This window comes from Vicugna pacos, chromosome 9 (assembly GCF_048564905.1).
Source record: "Vicugna pacos chromosome 9, VicPac4, whole genome shotgun sequence".
Lineage (NCBI taxonomy): Eukaryota > Metazoa > Chordata > Mammalia > Artiodactyla > Camelidae > Vicugna > Vicugna pacos.
The window spans coordinates 64,230,908-64,252,151 of record NC_132995.1 but is presented as its reverse complement, the minus strand read 5'-3'; the positions used below and the strand labels follow the sequence as shown (position 1 = coordinate 64,252,151).

The following is a 21,244-nucleotide window of genomic DNA, read 5'->3' as shown; positions in this document are numbered from 1 at the left end:
TGGTACTTACCTCCATAGGATAAATGAAAGTCTGTGCAGTTGCTCCTGCCATGGAACCGGAAACAAATCTCTCAAAGGTGCCTATTTTTTGTCCTTCCTCAGTAAGCAACTTCTTGTACTGTGTGAATGAAGTTTTAAATGCACATTAATGCCTGCTACAGAATGAACTGTGCTGTTTCCCCTCCCTCGGCTGCCACAAATTCACATGTTGAAAGCATAACCCCAAATGTGATGGTATTTGGAGATGGGGCCTTTGGGAGGTAATTTCAGTTCCATCAGGTCTTGAGGGTGGGGTCCTCATGACAGGATTAGTGTCCTTATAAGAAGAGACAACAGAGTTCTCGCTCTCTTTTTCTCTTTCTTTCACACGCTTCTCATGCTCTCTCCCTCTCTCCCCCTCTCTCCCCACCACACGTATGCACCAAGGGAAGACTGTGTGAACAGCACACGGTGAGAGGGTGGCCATCTGCAAGCCAGGAAGAGAGCCCTCACCAGAAACCAAATAGGTCAGCACCTTGATGAGTCTATCATCAGCTCAAGAGCTGTGAGAAATAAATTTCTGTTGCTTAAACCTCCCAGTCTATTGTGGTTTTTGTTATGGCAGCCCAAGCCAAAACAATACCAAAATACAGATCAGCTCCCAGAATTCAATTATGCACACACTGCATTAACAATACCTAACAGGAAAACAAGGGCTGAATGCTAGCACATTCAGAGTACTGGGCAGTAATTTTCAAGTTAGAATTCCACAGAACACAAACGGTCCACAGAGGGCACCCAGTAGCTCCTTTGCTAAAACTAAATCATAGCACTCTACCCTAGATGCACAGAAAATGCAAGGTTAACAAAGTGTTCAGTCTTTGGGTATTTTCCCCACAGTTTTTCTTTTATTAAGATAAGTTTATTTTCACCAGTACAAATAAAACTAATAAACGTGACAAACAAATATTAACAAAACAACTTAGCACAAAAGTTTGCGTAGGTAATACACGTAATTATACTAACGTGTCAACCCCAGAGCTCACCTGGCCCACCAGTACTAAAGCAACCGACATGGCTGAGCTGGGCAAGGGTGGAAATCTGACATAAATGCAGCCGAAGTACCGATGGCAGGATGTTAATATCATGGACTCCGGAGTCCAGAGAGGCAGACCTGGGCTGGAAGCCCAGAGCTGTGACCCTGAGCAAGTTCATGAACACGTCCAAGCTGCAGTCTCCTCGTCTATGATAACAGTACCTACCTTACGGTGCTGTTGAAAGGATTCAGTAAGGTAAGACACATAACACATTTAGCACAGTGCTGGGAACGTGGCAACTGTTCAGTAAATGTTACTACTATATTACCCTTCTACAACTCGGAGAGAAAAGGCTCCACCCAGACACAGACAGTGGCTGTAAGCCAGGCAAACTAGATTCCTTCTCCTAAGAATGCGAGGTGGTTCTACAGGGGTCATTAACCACTGACACTAGAGGGAGAAACGGATAAAGCAACAGAGAAGCAGACACACGAAGAAGGGACAGGTCAGCGATGTTCTACTTTCTGCACTTCCTGAGGGTCCTTCCCACAGGGACCTCGCTCTGCCCTGCTTTCCGGAGCCAGCCAGAGTGTCTGTTCCTTGGAATCCAAAAAGCCCAACGCAAAAATACAGGAATACTTTCCCCTAGTACAACTGCGTTTCTCTGCTGATGAGAAAAATTCAATCTATTATAATTTCACAAAGTTCCCCAAATGGCAGATACTCTCCCACCAAATGGTCGATGTTCCCACGGGCTCTGTTTCCTGAACTGCTCCAGAATGTTCAGTAACACTCTTTCTGCATAGACCCTATTAATTTTCCTGCATGTCATCAGATTATCACAAGTATTAAATATAATTTATTAAAAAACTTCCTGCATATGAATAGGAACCTTGAAGGCACATTTTACATCTTGTACTCCCACCCAAACAGCACCCATCAAAAGTACTCAGTACATATTTAATGACTGATGGAGAATAAATATTTAAAGAGTAGGGGCGTGGGGCTCCTGCACCCCAAAACATACCATGCACAAAGGGAAGAGTTGAGGACAGAGAGCCTGTAAAGGGTTAGGCACTGTGCCAGGTGCTTAGCACTGTGTCACCAGGCTTAATTCCTGTCCCAGAGATCGGGTAACAGTCACAGAGACTTTAAGTGGTTTGCTCAAGGCCACAGATTTTGACTTTCCCAAAGGAGACTCAGCTGGGCTCTCAAGGCCAGCCTGAAATCCTTTTGTCTATTTCAGTTTTCTCTCCACTTGTTGGAACACCCAGTTCAGCCTTCTTCATTCTCCTCCAGCTTCTAATAACACCTCCCCTCCTCATTCTCAGGAAAAGTTCCTTCTCGGGAACTAAAGGCAGAACAGAGAGGCCACCAGCCAAGAACATCTTAGTATTTCTTCCCCCAGCCCCACAAAATCACCCACATCCACTCATATCGCCTTCCCAAGCTGACATGAGAAGAGTCGTCCACACAGTCAGGGGCTAATGCTGCCAACAGTCTGGATGGCACCCACTTCTCCCCCAGGCCTCCCACCTCCCACCGCACACATGTACTTCCTCTGAACACCTGCTGCACTGACCAGTCCCTCTCACTTCATTTTTGTTTCTTTCTTTGAACAAACATGCTTCCTTCAGCCGTGGGCAAGTTGCTCAGATAAAACTTATCAAAACCCCCCCTCTGCCCAACATCCTTCTTATCTATCCCTCTCTCCCTCTCCTCTTCTCCTTCCCTTCACGGACGTCAAACTCCCTAACAAAGGAGTCTGCTGCCCAGTCTCCACCTCCTGCTCACTTTAGCTCATTTCAGTCGCTTTCTCATCTCATTACTTCACTGAAACATTTAGATCTCCCATCTCTCTGATTTTCTCCTGTCCCTTTGGCTGCTCTTCCTCAGTCTCCTTTGCAAGTTTCCCCTCCTCCTTCCCCCTGGACGTATTCCCAGAATTCTTCTCATTCTAGACGCCTTCCTGGCTTCCCCTCAGTAACCACCTCTCGATCAGAGACCAAAGGCCCTAGTGGACCACTCCCTGTACCTGTCACAGAGACAGCTTAAACCCAGCTTGTCCAAAATGCAACCCACCATTTCACCCCTAAGCCCGTTCCTCTTTCTGTATACTTTACATATTTAGTTACTCAAGTTAGAAACCAGAGTATCATTCTTGATTCCTCTCTCTCACCTCCACATCCACTCGGTGAGTTCTGTTGTTTCTCTTTCCCCAAATGTTTTTCAGTTCATTTCCGTTTTCCTCCGGTCCGTACAGCCACCACCTGATACCGGTGCTCACGGTTTCTTACCTGAATTCCTGGAATATTTCCTTAAATATCTCCCCACTTCCTGTCCAGCCTCACTCTCATCCAATTCACTCCCGCTCTTCTGCCAGGTTGACCTATCTTTAATATAAATACACTCGTTTCACTTCCCTACGTAAGATGCTTTCTCAGCCCCTCACCACACTCAGGACAAAATCTAGGCTCCTATTACATTTGGCTCCTGCCTATCTTATTTATTTTAGGCTCCAGCTTTCCTAGTATAAAATCCAACTATGTGGTTAGAATAACCTACGGGTATCTAAACAGCTGGCCCTTACTAGTTGTGATCTGAATCTTCAAGCAATCACAGAAGGGAGAGATCCTTCCCAGAGACAGGCTCTAATTAAAGCTGTGGAGACCACATTTCCATTCATTTTTTTCCTTGCTTCTTCATTTCCTAAGCCAAAAAAAGACACCACTAGACTTTGTAATCTTGTCAAGAATATTCTGTTGCTCAAGAACAAAATAATCAAAATCTATTTGAAATAATGCAGAGTAGGAGGTGGAGTTAAATCTCACGGTTCTCATGGTCTGTAATTAACAATGATGGAAGAAATAATGGAAAGAATAACTTGGTGCCCACTCACCTGGACAGTTCTGCTGATGATCATAAAGAGAAACCAAACTCTTAAACCCACTGCACTGTTTCCTCTGAACGCCAGGTTATGGTGAAGCAGCACCCTTACATCGAAGTACTCTGAACCTGGGCAGTTGATTCGGAGGTAAATGCCTTCACGCACTCACTCACTCACTCGCTCAGCAAGCACTTGATGGGCACTGATCACATACCAGGCTCTGTCTGAGTGCTGGAGTGCATGGAGCCAAACCCCTGCCTTCATGGAACTTTCAAAGTCCACTCCATTTCATAGCAATGTCAAAGCACACAAAGGACGTCAACTTAAAAGTTTTCCTCTCAGATGCTGGATGGGGATACTTTCACAAAAACTTATGTTAGTGTGTAGCTTCTGTTCTGAATTCAAAATGAATAAGCTAAAATTTTCCTTTCAGAGCTACTTAGAGAAGCACACAAAAGTCTTTCTTTATAAATAGCACGAAATTCAGACCTCAGAATTTAGTCATGAGAAATCTTTGAGTTTATCTAGTCTAATCTCTTGTAAGAGAAATTCCTCGTGAAGTATATGCGGAAAATTATTATGAATTGAAACAATGATCTAAAAAGCACTGCATGTTCATTGTTACTAAATTACTTTATTAGCTCATCTTTGTTAATAAATTCCACCAGTGATAAAAATGGACAAAATTACCTGTTCATATGCCCAGAACTTAACAGCTGTCTCAGGAGCAATTTTGATAACATTTGTACCGTTTCCTCTCCAAAGGGAGCGGATACCTCCTTCTTTCACCATCTGTCGAAAGCCACCGTATATGTTCATTTTGTTTGATTTTGAACCATGGACCTAAAAATAAACACAAAATAATATGAAATTCTGGTGGTATGTTGTCATTACTATTTCTAAAATAACAATACAAACCACTCTCATTCCTTCAATACTACTTATTACCGCAAGAAGATATATTTCAAAATAGAATATGGAAGGCTGAGAAAATATATAATGGGAAGAATTATGACCACCATTTTAGAAGCCTGACTCTGAATCCAAAACTAAGAAAAATGAATATACTTAATGTGGCAAAGCAGACGGAGAAGACATGATCAAAATTAAAATTATGAACAACATTCATCAGATGAGATGAACTAAATTATTATTTATTAGGCTACAGAACACCTTTTGGAACACAAGCAAGTTCAGTGTAAGAAAATTAGAAAAACATACAGAAGGTAATACATTCTCTCTCCCCACAAGAAGTAATACTGACATGATATATAAAGGGGTCTGAAAACAACGTGGATATTTTGTGTATCAGAGCCACAGACACTGGAATGCACACAGCCTGACATCAGAAATAAAAACTGTACCTCCTATGGCTTCTCTCGTGATCTCACGTACCAACTGCCTAACCCAGCGACGACCGATGAATTAGTCGGCTCATATTACAGCTGTGACAGTTGTTTGAATATACTAGACCTCAGGATGGCCGTGAGATAAAAACTGATTGAATCTAATAAACCAAAAATAATTAAAGAAGTCAGCTCTTCTTTAATTGTTTCAGCCTACACAAAATGAGTAATAACTATCAAAAAAAAAAAAAATAAGATGGGAGGGGCTGAAGACTGCAGGTCAGCCACGCAGGCAGCCTGTGACCTGGTCACAATAAAGACTCGGGTGAGCTTCCCTGGTTGGTGTGCAACTCTGGGCATGTTGTCACACACTGATGCCGGGAAAGTAACATATTATGACTTGACAGGGAGAGGACAACAGAAACTCTGCATTTGGTACTTCCCTGGACTCAATCCTATGCTCCTCCCTCCTTGGCTGATTTTAACCTGTATCTTCCCCTGTAATAAACCATAATCACGAGTATAAAAGTTTCCAGTGAGTTCTGTGAGCCCTTCTATTGAATTACTGAATCTGAAGGTAGTTTAGGGAACCCCCCAAACTTGCAGGAATTAAGGTCCAGATATATACCTTTTATTGTTAGATAAACTTCACAATAAAATATGACAAAGGAAAAGGCGAACGCTTATTCAGGCTCTCTCAAAGTCAATTTACTGTTGTTCCTAAAGAAAAACATCCATACCAGTTCCCTCTCCTTTTTCTTTAGAGTATCTTTACCCCTAAATATATTTTGGGATGCAGGCACTACCCTGAATGGATGCTAATTCAAAATATTGTCAGAAATCTTTTTGTACAGAAATCTAAGGACAAACATAAAAAGTGCTGACTGTTGGTATAACAACTCAACTTTTAAAAACCCTTTTTAAGCAACTACTATATTCCAGAAGCGTGTCTGAGCGTACCGGGCATTTTCACATACCTTACATTGTTTAATTCTCACAACCACCCAGGTTGGATATCCTTATGTCCATTCCAGAATGAAGGGAAGTGAGGCCTCAGAGGTTTTATGCAGCATGAGAGCCCTGAGCTTTGGAGCCCCAAACACTCCATTCCTTGTGTAATTTGTTGTAAAGGAAAAGTTATTTAACTCTGAGCCTATGTTCCCCACAGAGGATAAATCCCCCTTGCTGGGCGACTAGGGGATTACATAATGAGCACCAAATTAGTATTAATCCTTTCCTTTCCCTGTTTCTGTCCACCCTGACCAGCCAAGGCTACACTGCTAGTAGAGAGCAAAGTCAGTCTACAAATCCAGGTCTTTTCCTGCTGACCTCAGCTTCAGAATAATTTTTAAAATTACATCCTTATTCCAAGACTCTAGGTTTCAGAAAAACCCTCTCTGGAGAAAGTACATAAAATAGAAAATACAAATAATTTAATGAGAACCCTACAAAAATGGTTGGAGATTTTCTTCTCTAATTAAACATCTGAATAGTCACTGGATGCCAAGATTAAAAGCTCAGCACACACACGTACCCATAATTTAAGGTTTGGTCAAACAACGAAATACTTATTTATGCACTGAACTTAGAATCAACAGTAGTAAGATTAAGAGATTTCTTTTTAAAGGTATGACTATTACTGAGAAACTTTTAAACTTTTTTCACAGCACCATATTTCTCATTGTTTCAGAATGTTTAGGACAACCTTAGACATAAGATCCTAAGGCTCACCTGCATCATGACTTTCAGACGATCCAACGGGGCGGTGCTTGTTCGAGAGACGGCACCAGCAACACCTCCCGCCAGAAGCTGCCTCCACCACTGCCCCGACTTCTTTTCTTCTTCCGTGAATTCATCCGGAATAGTTAAACTATCTCCTATGTCAATACCCTGTTAAAACGAAAAAGAAGATCCCCAGCCTCCTTCAATTAAAAATAAATCATCATGGAAGGTTTGTTTGTTTCTCTTCTGGGTTAAAGTTAAGATCAACTTCATTCCTTAGAAAATTCCACAGTGAACCAATTTGAGCAGGTAGGTGATTATAAATAGCCTGTTCATGCTAAATGAGATGTGGTATCACTTCACAAGAAATAAAAATTAACAGTAATTACAAATTTACAAAACCAGTAATTACACCTTTTTTTCTTAGTAAATTTGGAGTAACTTTTCTCTTCTACATCTCAGTCAGAATGAAAGGGCAGCATTTTATCCAATGTAGTGAGTCCTTATCAGCTACAGAAAAATTAATTTGTCAGTTCTTCAAAGATACTCCCTTTATCTCAAAATTCTTTCCACATTATTTATACCTTATACCATGATACATGCTTTAAATATGTAAATAAAAATTAAATAAAAACTGTAATGTGAATACCCCTAAGCTCCTTTCCTATAATAGACTGTATAAATACTTTTATAAATCTGACTTATCATTTAAAACATGCAGTAGAGTCTACATAAAATTTAGCTAACAGGGACGTGTTGTTTAAAATGATCTACCTTTCAATCTACTCCAAACAGGACTAGACATCACAAATATAGCTTGACAGAAGCAAACTTCTATACTGATGTTTTTACAACTTTATTATCTAAATGATTCTGGTGTAAAAGATTTTATAGGTAAGAGTGTCAGGGTAAAGGGCTGTAACTATACCTGTAACCCTCTTATTTCTTCATTTTACTATCAGTAAAATGGATACGTGATTGTAGCCTCATGTTATCAACTGTCTCCAAAGATACAGTAAGAATTTATGTAAATATGACCTCACATAAGTATAAAATTTGTCAAGGCAACTGAACTACTAATATAGGATGATTTTATACTCACAGCTAAAAAAGTATTAATCACTAATGATGGTACAAAGCTTTAGGTAAGTCTAGGCATTGTTACTAGTGGTGATGTGAACTCCAGGCTTCATTTAGTGCATGTAAATTTTACTGAAATCCAGGAATAAGTATAGAAGTCAACTCATTAGAAAAATAAAAATTCCCTCAAAGAGCTCCCATTGTTTTCTGGAACAGTTTACACAATAAAATGAACTTCATTTACCCTAGGCTATTTTAGCTGAATATTAGTGAAATTTGATTAAAATTCAAAAGTTTTGAGGAATATAGATAGGTATGAAATGCTGAGCTGAAGAGTCAAAGATTTTTTTAATCTTCCGTAATTATTATTACAGGTGCCGGAGATAAATCTAGGCAGGTGACCACACAGCCAAGTTTCAGAAGGGATCTTTGGCCATTATCAACGGCCAAGTAAACAGATTCTCAGCAGCCATGAGGTACTGAGATTATTGATGCAAGATAATATCTATAAAAAAGAAAAGCTTTTACACTTCCCTATGGCAGAATACTTAAATGCCAATAAAAACTGGGCAGCTTATCTTCATAGGATTTTTGGAAGGCGGTACCTCTTCCAGGTTTTGAGAATGGCAAAAATAGAAACTACATCTGCAATGTTTACGCAGCCTTGGAGATTTTTGGACTTTCGTTTCAAGATACTCTGAATATACTCAATAGAACAAGCAGAAATCTACACGTTAAGGAGCTGCTGGGACTTGGGTACCCTGGCCCGAGTGTTACAGTCCTCTTAGGTGATAGCTACACCGAGGGTTTACAGCTCCAAGAAAGTATAAAGTCATACACAAAGCGTCTCACCGTGGAATGTTTCCAGAAACGGATAATTTCCTCAATGTCTGTAACAGGATTAAATAAGAAGTAGTCTCTCCATTCGTTCCAGTCCACTGTCATCGTCCCATCAGAATCAATGCTGAAAATAAAAAGAAGCTGATGAAAGAACAAAACAAAATTTATACATAAAACGAAGATCATTGGCCATGGTGCAGAATGACAGTTTCTCTTTCAACTTAATATTCCTATAAGGTTTTGGAAATGGCAACAAGCATCTGACGATCTGCTGGTTTAATCATTTAGATAAAAATGGACCCCAAAATTACAGACCTCACTCAAGGCTACTTTTGGTGCTCTGTCGAACTCCAAGTCAATGAGCTATTAAACACTGAAGCTAGAAGATAAAATTGGGACATAGTGGTGAATGGATTTATGATCCATTTTTTCTTACACTGGTTCAGGAAGATAGTTCTCAGTGTTCTGTTGTAACATTTGGAGGTGACTTTGCAATATATTCAAAATATGCTGTCAATTTCCTTCTCCAATTTTCTCTGAAAATTAAGAAAATTAGCAGTGATTGTGAAAAAAACACATCAAACTTGGTCATTGGGCCTTCTGAGTCTAAAGAAATCCTCGTACCTTATCTTCAATATTTAAAATTAATATATTATAGCCTTAGATATTTTTCATTAATTTTTTGCTTCTTTTAGAAGTTTCTTCACAATAATGTCATTTGTACCTGCTTTTTTCCTAAGAACAACTCAAAACTGTCCAGGATTTTGACTATTTTGTTCACTATTGTACACCCAGCACCTAAAATGACTGGCACAAAGAAAGTGCTCATTTATTTGTTGAATTAATGAAGATCTCTGAAAAAAAGTTTTGATGTCTCCTCCAAATTTTATATTTATTCATGATTTGTGTGAAAGTGATGCATAAAGATGGCCATCAAAAAATGTGATTTTCAGATATTTATTATTATATTTTCCAATGTCACTTCTAATTTGATCTGCATATGTAAAATGACACTGAAACTTCCATTTGTCCCAGCAGACAGGTATTAGCATTCCATATTTGCCTAAGAGTTCAAGTTACACCTGATGTTTATAGCACTATTCTTCTGGGCTGTAATATTTATAGCTCTATTTTTAATCACTATTTCTGTTTTAATGCAATTATTTATTGCCTGATCCTACCCACCAACCTCCCATTCACGCATGCAAGCATCCTCCAAAAGGCAAGGATTTCTGTTGATTTTACTCACTAATACGACCAAAGTGTTTAGAACAGTGCCTGGCACAGAGCATATGCTTACTGGATGAACAAATGAACTCCAAATTCTGTAGCTCAAAGCCTCAGAACACTTAGTATTGACAAACTGCTTAAATAAGATAGTCTCATTATAGGTTTAAATTTAATTTCTCTTCAAAATACAAAGTTGAGCATCTCATATTTATTTACTATTCATGTTTTTCCCTGTGTGAAATGAAATGCCCTTTCATATCTTTTGCCCATTGTACTGTGTTGTGTCTTTTTTCTTAAATATGTATAGTTCTCTATGTAGTTGATTCTAATCCTTCAAGTTATAAGTCAGCAAATACCTTCTCTTTGTCTTTTCATTTTATTTATGATGTCCATGAATAGATGTATTAATTTTAATATAGCTGAATTTATCAATATTTTTATTTATGGTTACTGACTTTTGTATTTCTTTTTTAAATAAATTCTTCCCTAAACTGAGATAAAGACATTTCCCTCTTTTTCCCCTAAAGGTATTGTGGTGTAACTTTCACATTTAGGTAGATTCTCTTTTAACTGAAGTATAGCTGATTTACAATATTGTGTTAGTTTCAGGTGTACAGCAGTGATTCAGTTATATTCTTTTCATATTGTTTTCCATTATAGGTTATTATAAGATATTGAATATAGTTCCCTGAGCTGTACAGTAAATCCTCATTGCTTATCCCTGTTATGCATAGTAGCTTGTATCTGTTAACCTCATACTCCTAATCTAGTTGATCCCTCCCCCTCTTCCTTTCCCCTTGGGAACCACAAGTTTGTTTTCTATGTCTGTGATTTTTGTGGACAGTGTGAGGTATGCACCCAACTTCATTTCTGTCTGCATGGATAACCAGGGGCACCAGCACCTTTCATTGCATAGTCTCTCCTTCTCCCAGTGATCTGCAAAGCTACTTCCCTCATGTGACAAATCCCAAATATGCATCGGTCTATTTCTGGGAGAGTATGTTCCATTTGTCAACTTAGTCTATCTGTGTAGCAATACCACTAAGTCTTAATAATAGCTTAATAACAACTCTTGATATCTGATAGGGCAGGGCCCCAGCTCCTCATGGTTCTCCAAGAATGTCTTAGTTATTCTTGGGCCTATACAGTTTCATTTTTCTCTAGAAATGTTTAATAGCCCAAATGTTGGGGTAAAGAGAACAACTTGCAGGATGCTTCAGGGTTGGGGGAAAGCAAGTAGGAGTGGTGGAAGGAATCAATCAAGAGGAGATTGACGGGCTGGTGGAAATGAAGGGGCCAGAGGTCTGTAAGTCAAAAAGCAAATACTGTAGGAGCAAGACAGTATACAATCTGGAAGAAGAAGGGTCAGAAGGTAGGATACAGGTGTACAGACTTCAGAGGAGGAGTAGCTTCCAGTTATGATACAGTCCTGAGAGGGAGTGGGCGACCGAAGCAAAGCGGAATGAAAGTCTCTGGTGCTGAGCACAGCAAGGAGCACTAACGCTAAGGAGAGAGAGGGGTCACCAACGCGAATACTGAAGTTCCCCAGGACTCGGGTGAAGAGAAGATGGCTGTCAAGTGCCGAGGCCCTCCATCAATGTAGAGAGGGAGCTAGAGACAAGGAAATGAGAGGAAAGAGGGATGGAGATGAAAGCCTGAAAGGAAAATGGACTGTTCTTGAGAGCAGAAGATAAAGGGATGTGAAGCACACATTCTTGAGAGAATCTGCCTTCTCAGCTACCCTCCCCGCTACAGTATTTCCTACTGAAAAAGTAGAACTAGGAGGTGATTCCTACCTCATACTCTGATGACTTAGCCAAGCTGTTTCAAACAGCACCTTTCAGATTTGCCTCCCAGGAGTTCAGTTTTGGGGACGCTAAGAGACAGTGAAATGGCAGAAAGGAAGCTGACATTTGGAGGCACATGAGTCACACTGATGGCTGAGCACTCCAGGGAAGATCCGTGATTCCCACTACTGAAAACACAGTCAGATGGTGCCACACAAAACATCGTGAGATAACAGAAAATATATAACTCGGTCTCAGTTCCGTGTTCCCGGCACAGAGCCTCTAAACCCTTGTAAGTTCTGAAGTGGTAAGAGCACAAGGGCATCTCTTGTTCTAATATTTTATCTTTGACCCCATCCCTGACACAAAGCTCCTAAATCCCTTTTAAATTCCTAAGTGATTAGAGCACTAGAAGCATCTTTTATTCTCCTGAGGCAACTTCGGGTGGGCTCTGGATGGCTCATGAATGGGGACTGATCACCAGAAAGACCGAGCCATGATGAGAAGCCTGGAATTTTCAGCCCCGCCCTCCTCTACTTCTCCAAAGAGGAGACACAGGCTGGAAACGGAGTTAATAATTGATCATGTCCGCATGAGGAAGCCTCCATAAAAATCTCATTAGCACAGGTTTTAGGAAGTTTCCTGTTGGCAGACACATCCCCATACTGGCAGAGTGACACCCAACTCCACAAAGACAGAAGCATCTGTGCTCGGGACCCTTCCACACCTCCCCTTACGTATCTTTCCATCTGATTGTTCCCATCTGTATCCCTTATCACATCCTTTAATAAACTGGTAAACACAAGTAAATGTTTCCTTGAGTTCTGTGAGCCACTGTAGCAAATAATCAAATCCAAGCAGGAGGAAGTCATGGGAGCCTTTGATTTGTAGCCAAGTCGAACAGAAGATGTGGGTTAGCTGGGGATTTAACTATTTACAACTGGCATGTAAAGTGGGGAGCAGTCTTGTGAAACTGAGCCCTTGACCTACGGGATATGACACCACCTCTAGGCAGACAATGTAAGAACTGAGTTAAATTGCAGGACCCCCAGCTGGCGTTGCAGAGAATTGCCTGTTGTTGGAGGAAAAAAAACCCTACATATTTGGTGATCAGAAATTTCAGAAATGAAGTGTTTTGTGTGAGTAGTAAAGGAAACACCTAAAAGGGAAAACTCAGGTTTTTCCAACACAAACATATTCTAGTATTTCCACTGAAAAAAGTATAAATGCTAGTAATAATAATAATAACCCCAAAATGCAACAGAATATACACTTCATTAGCCATTGGGGAAATACAAATCGAAACTACGATGAGATACCCCTTCACTCCTAGTAAGATGGTTAAAATCAAAAGACAGAAAATCACATCGGGGAGGAGATGGAGAAAATTAAGCCCTCCATCCATTGCTGCCGGGATCGTAAAATGGTGCAACCACTTTGGAAAACAGTCTGCAGTTCCAATTTACCATATGACCAGCAATTCCACACTAGGTATTTACCCAAGAGAAGTGTATACCCAAGAGAACTGAAAACATGTGTTCACATAAAAACTTGTGCGTGAATATTCACAACAGTAATATTCATAGCAGCCAAAAAGTGGAAATAACCCAAACATACATCTATCGATGAATGGACAAACAAAATATCATACATACCTCCAACAGACTATCTCTTGGTCTAAAAAAAGGAATGAGGTAGTGAGACATGCTGCAACACGGATGAACCTTGACAAATATCACACTAAGTGAAAAAAGCCAGACACAAAGGCCACATATTGTATGATATCATTTTTTATGAATGTCCAGAACAGACAAATCCATGGAGACAGAAAGTAGATTGGTGGTTGCTGGGGGGTTGCAGGGGAGGAGTAAGGAATGACTGCTAATGGGTACAGGGTTACTTTTTGGGGTGATGGAAATGTTCCAAAATTAGAAAACCGTGATGGTTGTACAATTCTCTGAATATACTGAAAATCTCTGACTTGTATGCTTTAAAAGAGTGAATTTTACTGTACGTGAATTATGTATCAATAAAGCTGCCATAAAAGATTTACATACACAAGTATACAGCTACTTTTAAATATCCACCCCTCTGCATTTCCTGTGGTTTATTCTGGAGCTTGGGCTTGGAATATGCATTATTCCTAAAGCTATCAAAAGGAATACAGGAATATGATTTCTGGCCTATGAACCAGAGAAAAACTCCCACTTTCATGGGGAAAAAAAAAAGTAGGCTTTAGAAGCAGACTATTAGCTACCCCATATTCCACTGTCAAAATGCTATTTATCTCCTTCTCGTGTTTTAACTTAACATTTCCTCAGGAAAGCCTTTCTCAGCCAATGTTAACAACAGTAACGCCACACACAGTTCTGACACCTGGGGCCTTCCTATTAAGCAGCTGCTTACAAAAGAAATTCTGAACATACAGAAAGGGGGAAAATGCTACTGGTGCAGATGTAAAAGGGGATACATTTGACAATAAAGCCATTTGGAAGAAACTTTTTAGATAATGTGGAAGACTGAAAACATTCACAAGAAGATGAATATAATACAACCATCCTTTTCTATCTTCAGTTATCAGATTTTAAAAAACTGGTCCCTGTGGTGTATTTGTAGCAAAAGAGTCTTCAAGGGCACTTAGACTTCAGAGATTATCACTCTATCCTGTGAAATAAAACATTAAGTCTGTAGCAGTCTGACTTACAAAATAGTTCAACTGACTGCCCTGGGCAATAACGTTCAAATTGGCACCTCTATTTTCTGAAAGTTTAAATAGGTGCGTGCGTGTGTGCGTGTATTTCCTTTTTCTTTTTTTTTAACTGAGGTATAGTTGATTTACAATATTACATTACTTGTAAGTGTACAACATAGTGATTCAAAATTTTCAGTTATATAATTATTTATAAAGCCAATTATTATAAGCCAATATTTTATAAATTTTATTTATAATTATTAAAAAATATTGGCTTTATTTCCTGGGCCGCACAATATATCCTTGTGGCTTATTTATTTTATACATAATAGTTTGTACCTCTGAATACCCTTCCCACTTAGGTTGTTTCCATATCTGACTATTGTAAATAGTTCTGCTATGAACTTTGGGATGCATGTATCTTTTTGAATTAATGTTTCTGTTTTTTTCGGATATATATACCCAGGAGTGAAATTGCTGGATCATATGGTAGTCCTATTTTTAGTTTTTTGAGGAACCTACATACTGTTTCCACAGTGGCTGCACCTACATTTCCACTAACAATGTGCAAGGATTCCCTTTTCTCCACATCTTCACCAACATTTGCTATTTGTTGTCTTTTTGATGACAGTAGTTCTGACAGGTGTGAAGTGGTATCTCATTGTGGTTTTGATTTGCATTTCTCTGATGATTAGTGATGTTAAGCATCTTTTCATATGCCTGCTGGCCACCTGTACGTCTTCTTTGGAAAAATGTCTATTCAGGTTTTCTGCCACTTTTTAATTGAAAAAAAATTTTTTTTAATCACTGTTTCTTTGTCAGTCAACTAGGGGAGCACTGGAATTTCCCTCTTATCCAGGTTAAATAATGTGATGAATCTGCCAGACTCCTTGTCTCGAAACAATGGGTTCTACGATCACATTAGAAACCAAATGGAAAAAGAGACAGCACTAAAGCATTTAGACTCTTTCTCCAGAAATTTAATACCTTTCTGCCATTCCACCAGCCCTAGAAGCCTTGAAAGAGTTCTGTCTGAGCTTACGTTTCCCACTCCTACACTTCAGATGTATGTGTACACACAAATGAAAAGGGAGAGAAGAGGGAGAAAGATAAATGAACGTACATAGTGAGGAATGCTAAGGTGCACACTTACAAACACAGATCTCTAATGTGGGTACTGAACATTACACACTTACAAACACAGATCTCTAATGTGGGTACTGAAATTAAAATTGAAAAATCTACTGGCCAAGAGATGAAGAGCTTACCTTTGAAGAATCAACTCTGCTTGTTGTTCAGAAATAGTTAGACCTAGTATCTGGAGAGACTGGACAATTTCAGAAGCCTCAATTTTTCCTTTAAAAAATAAAAATTATAAACTCAGAAATGATAAGGACCTTGGAAATCATGAATTTCAAACCTCTCACTTTATAAGGGAGAGTCTTGAACTGATTAAGGTAAAATTATGAACTTAGGTGGGTTATAGATTTGCTTAAATACATACTGCAACACCAACTCACAATTTCACAAGTACAGTAAATGAGCGTACACACATCATTTCATTCAAGTCCTAACAGCCTTGCAGGTAAACAACGGTGTTCCGTCTTAAAGAAGCGACTAAAAGCTTACACGGCCTTACCAAGGGGAAAAAACACCAAGACGCAGCAGAACTGAGATTCAAATCAAGATACTCTGGCTCTGAGGTAAATGCAATTAAGCTAGGATCTATTCATTTTAAAGTATACATTCCTACATTTTAATAAATGCCTAGGCACTTATTATGCACAAAGATGTACTGCACTGCGTTAAAAGGAAGGAGAAAATGACTAAATGAAGCCAAAGAGTGTGGAACATTGTTTTGAGAAATCTGGGATAGCAGATTGAAGGAAGAGAGAAAATGATTAGTATTAGAGCAATGAGAGCATGTTTCTAGAAAGAAGAATCAGAAGAGAAGAAAGAGAAAATACAAGCAATGAATGTTATACTGCTTCTCCCTCAAGCAGCTCACAGATTTACGAGGCTCCTATGACTAGTTTGTATGGAACAGGATGAAACAAAACCAAGTAAGAGAGGGTCTGATGCCAAACCGATATTCATGGCAAAGTTCTCCCAGAAAAGAGGAGGACAAAAATCACTGTTAGTGCTGAAAGGAAGGACTCCACTTAAGGGAAGGACTTTGAGGGAGCGACAGGATTTGGAGAGAATATTCCGAGGGAGAGGAAAAGAGCAGCATGAGAATCTGGACAGTTAGAGGCATCACCCTGTTAGCGATGAATATTCCCCTTTATAACTGCAGTCTCCAAGAATACAGTTAATCCTCATCACTCACAGCACTTACTTTCTATGAAGCCACTGTGAACACTGAAATAACAAAAACTGAACCTTTGTTCCTAAGGGAAATACCTAAATAACCTAAGGGTTAGGTTCCTGTGAGCCTCTGGTCACAACGTTCTCATCAACCAATCAATAAAAAACCTTGTTTTCTGTGTGTTTCTGTCTAAAGTCACCCTGTTTAATATATGTTATTGACTCACTAACATTGAACTCAAGGTCAACAGCGCTCTAAATCACGCCTGAAAGAACCCTATCTGCCATGTGTATTTAGCTTCCTGAGGCACATCACAGCCTTCCTGCATTTAGGAATGCCAGACAGCATCTCAGCACTGTTCTTGGGAGCCATTTTACAGAGTGAAATCATCAACATAAAGCACGAAAATGCAAAACCCATGGCCCCAGGTAGACTGCACAAGGACTCGCACAAGTGCGAGAGCTGAAACAAGAAAGCAGAGCTCCACCTTGTTCTATCTCAGCTAGAAATGTGCTCAGCAGGCAAATGAATTCGTCACTGCTCTGCACATGTCCAAGAATGACTGCAAAGCACTGTGTTGATTTTGGGGTTATTCTGGTGGTTATTCTGGAGTTAAATTTTAGCAAGTAGACAAATTCTCAAATGCAGAATTCACGAATAATGAGGATCGACTGTATATGCTTTGCTTTGAGGCAGTCTAATAAAAATATGAACCTATAATGAGAAAATGTTTTTAAAAATACAAACAAGATACATTAAGGGGAAACTGCTTGCATTTACTACAAGTAGGTTACAAAGTTTCATCTTGAATTATTCCTTCTGGTTCAAGTAGAATTTTCTGAAATGGACAACTGCTACGTGCACACCTTACATACACGGGAGATCAACCTCAAATGAGGTTGCTCCATCTCCCAGCTGCTGCCTGCCCCAACACTATACTCACAGTCCCATCTCTGCAGCAGAGGTGTAGAGGGCTGGCGTGGGTGGTACAGTGAAGGTTTTCAGGATGAAATAAAGTTGACTGTAAGAACTGAATTTTGCTAGAAGACTGGACTAAGGCAGACTTAGGGCATATAATGTAAGGTTTATGGGCAATAACAAGGGTCCCAACAGCACTCCTTTCCACCACAAGCTCAGCTCTTTCTGGCTGAGACTCATAGTCCTGAACGATCATCAAAACCAGCCAAAGGGCTTATTTAGTTGCTTGTTTGAAGGAACCTGCCTTGAATCTAACTGAAGTTAATGTTCAGTGTAAACCAGGGGCCAGCAAACTATATAACCCTCGTACAAACAAGGCCAGTTGCCTGCTTTTGTAGACAAAGTTTTATTGGAACACAGCCGTGCCCATTCATTTACATGTTACCTATGGCTGTTTCTGTACTATCACAGTAGAGCTGAGTAGCAGTAACTGAGACCGCAGGGCCCACAAATCTAAAACATGTACTAACTGGCCTTTTACCAAAAAAGAGTTTGCCCACCCTGGTATGAAGCATAATTTCTCTCAATTTTATTTATTTAACCTGTTTCTTGAATAACAAAATCTGTGAATGACATGACCTTGACCACTCATGAGGAGGGAAGGGTCTGAGGCTGCATGACACATTTTAAAAATAAATTCCTTCTTCAAATCAAAGGTTGCCTCTGGTGATAAAGGTCTGATGACTGCTCCCCTACTATGGCCCTTGCTTTTTGCTCTACACAACTGGGCTCGAACTCCAAGCTGTTAATCTAAGTAGAAAAACCATAATCCCAATCTGAAGGTATATATTTAAATGTCTATCTTTTTTTCCCCAACTTTCAGCATCAGAGAGAGTATCGTCTCTGATCAAGTATAATTCTTTCAAAAAGACTATCAAATGTAAGATAATCTGAAAGTTATTTAAATGTTAGAATACGTAGTACTTATGCCTCATATGAACAAAAATAAATCTCTTTTGCCCAGAGAGCAAGAAAACATAATTATTATTTTTAACCCAATAGCTTTAAGTCAAATCAGCATGAGGTTCCATAGTTGGTATTTTTACAAAAGGCCTTACTCAGTTTATAATTCAGTGGACAAGCTACATATAACTTTTCTTCATTAAAAACATTCTACATAAAAATCACATTACTGAGAAAGACATGTACTAGCATAAGTAATAATTATCATTTTAAAAATGGCAGATGAAATACACATCATTTTAGACTCTTGGAAGCATGAGAAGTGCTTCTGCATAGCTGGAGATAAACAGAAAAGACAGACACACCATCATTATTTTTGTCCAAACTCTTAAATGCCAATTTCATTTTCTTCTCATGGTCTTTAAGGTACTTCATAAATTCTTCAAAGTCCAACTTCCCATCTTTGTTGATATCACCAGTAGTAAAAATTTTCTAGAAAAAAGAAAAAAATTAGAGATATTTTATATGGGTTAAAAATACTAAATTATTTATACGTACTATTCAAGCAGATTGCCTGTTTTCCTAGGAAGGCATTATTTTAGAAATCCCAAGATAGAAGACAAACTCTTGACCTAAATTTAAAGGTGTAAAATAGTATCTTCCCCTTTCATTTTCAAAGTTAAATAATCTTTTCCTAAAGATAATCCTTACCAAAAAACCCTCTCATATCAAACTATTAAGAAAAATCATTCCTTTTGAGAAAGAAATAAAAAACTTACGGTATTTGAGCACTCTCTCACTGCCACCTAAAACATAAACTTTCTGCCTCTTAAAATGCTCACAATCACCCACACAAAGCTTACAAATTCTATTGGTTTGATGGTTACACTTTTCTGGGAAATAACCTCACTGCGTGGAATAGCATAATGGCCAGATCCCCAAGCTCTGGACTAAGAGAGAAAAAGTCCCAAAATTCATGAGATGCAACAAAAGTTTAGAGAAAAAGGTATGGTTTTAAATGCAAAATTAGAAAAGAAGAAAAGCTAGGAAGCAATGAGGAGTCACTGAGGCTAACCTCAATCTCAAGTAACTAGAAAAAGTTAAACAAAAAAAAAGTTGAAGGACAGAAATAAAGAACAAAAAGTAATAAAAAAGAAAACAAATACACCATTGAGAGGATCAACCATATCAAAAGATGGCTTTTTGAAAATATCAATAAAACTGATAAACCCCCGAAATAGGCAAACAACCATCAGAAAGCAACAATGAAAATCACTGTATGCTACAGATATTATAGATATCGTGAAAAACTTCGTATCAAAAAGTACGAAAATTGAGCTAAAACATATAACTGCCTAGAAAAAGAGAGCTTATCAAAAACTGACTTGTCACAGAAAATGAATAGTCCTATAAGTGACAAAGAAATTTAAAGTGTAATTTAAAAACATTCCCATGAGAGAAAATTATAATTAGTGAAATAGATGTAAAAATCTGAAATAAATTGCTAGCAAATCAAGTCTAACAATATATAAAATGGATAATACTATATATATACATATATATATACATTAAATATATTATATATGAATACAATATATAAAATGGAAAATACTGTGTATATAATGGGTATGAATACAACACAAAATGGATAATACTAATATACATATATAATCTTATTTTATATATATGTATGTACATAATACTATACACACACACACACACACACAAGATAAATACATTCCAGTAATGCCAGGTTAGGTGAAGTATTTTTTTTAATCTTGTAACTTACCACACTAACAGAATAAAACAGAAGAGTCACATGATCACTTAAATAAATGCAGAAAAGCATTTGATGAATTTAACATCATTTATGATGCAAAACTCTGAGCAAACTAGGAGTGGTGCTTCCTCAAACTGATAAAGGGTACTGTATCTACAAAGAATTCCAGCCTTTTCTGTTTAAACTAGTGTGAGTAGGCTTCTCGTATCTGCAGCCTAAAAAGCCTTGATTCAAATGCTATCGATTCTTACTTACAGTTTTAAAAGCAAATACATTCGCACTGTTGCTGAAAAATAATTATTGCTATTTAATTGCATTTGCAAATTAGATTGAAGATGATTTTCACTTGAAAATTATTTCCTGATAACACATACACTGAGTTTGCATAATGCAAGGGAAAATGTCACAGAATTCTGGGGCCCCACTTATGTATTGGAGTTTCATCTAAGAAGTTTGTATTTTGGTCAATGAAAATATCAGTAAACATGGGAATGTAGTTTGGTGCAGCTATTATGGAAAACAGTATGGAGATTCCTCAAAAGACTAAAAATAGACTTACCATATGATCCAGCAATCCCACTCCTGGGCATATATCCAGAGGGAACCTTAATTCAAAAAGATACATGCACCCCAAAGTCCATAGCAGCAGCACCATTTACAATAGTCAGGACATGG

At 38.6% G+C, this 21,244-nt stretch overlaps 1 protein-coding gene across 2 annotated transcripts in view; it reads right to left on the bottom strand.

Annotated features, from left to right (window-relative positions):
- LOC102540105 (mitochondrial adenyl nucleotide antiporter SLC25A24) overlaps positions 1-21,244 on the bottom strand; it is a 44,017-nt gene that overhangs the window by 9,316 nt on the left and 13,457 nt on the right. For both annotated transcript variants that reach the window (XM_072968095.1, XM_072968096.1), the window contains exons 2-7: positions 19,155-19,281; positions 15,869-15,956; positions 8,904-9,015; positions 6,981-7,139; positions 4,594-4,746; positions 11-118 (exon numbers count right to left, since the gene is read on the bottom strand). In XM_072968095.1, the coding sequence (XP_072824196.1) occupies positions 11-118; positions 4,594-4,746; positions 6,981-7,139; positions 8,904-9,015; positions 15,869-15,956; positions 19,155-19,281 (747 nt within the window). The remainder of the gene's footprint in view (positions 1-10; positions 119-4,593; positions 4,747-6,980; positions 7,140-8,903; positions 9,016-15,868; positions 15,957-19,154; positions 19,282-21,244) is intronic.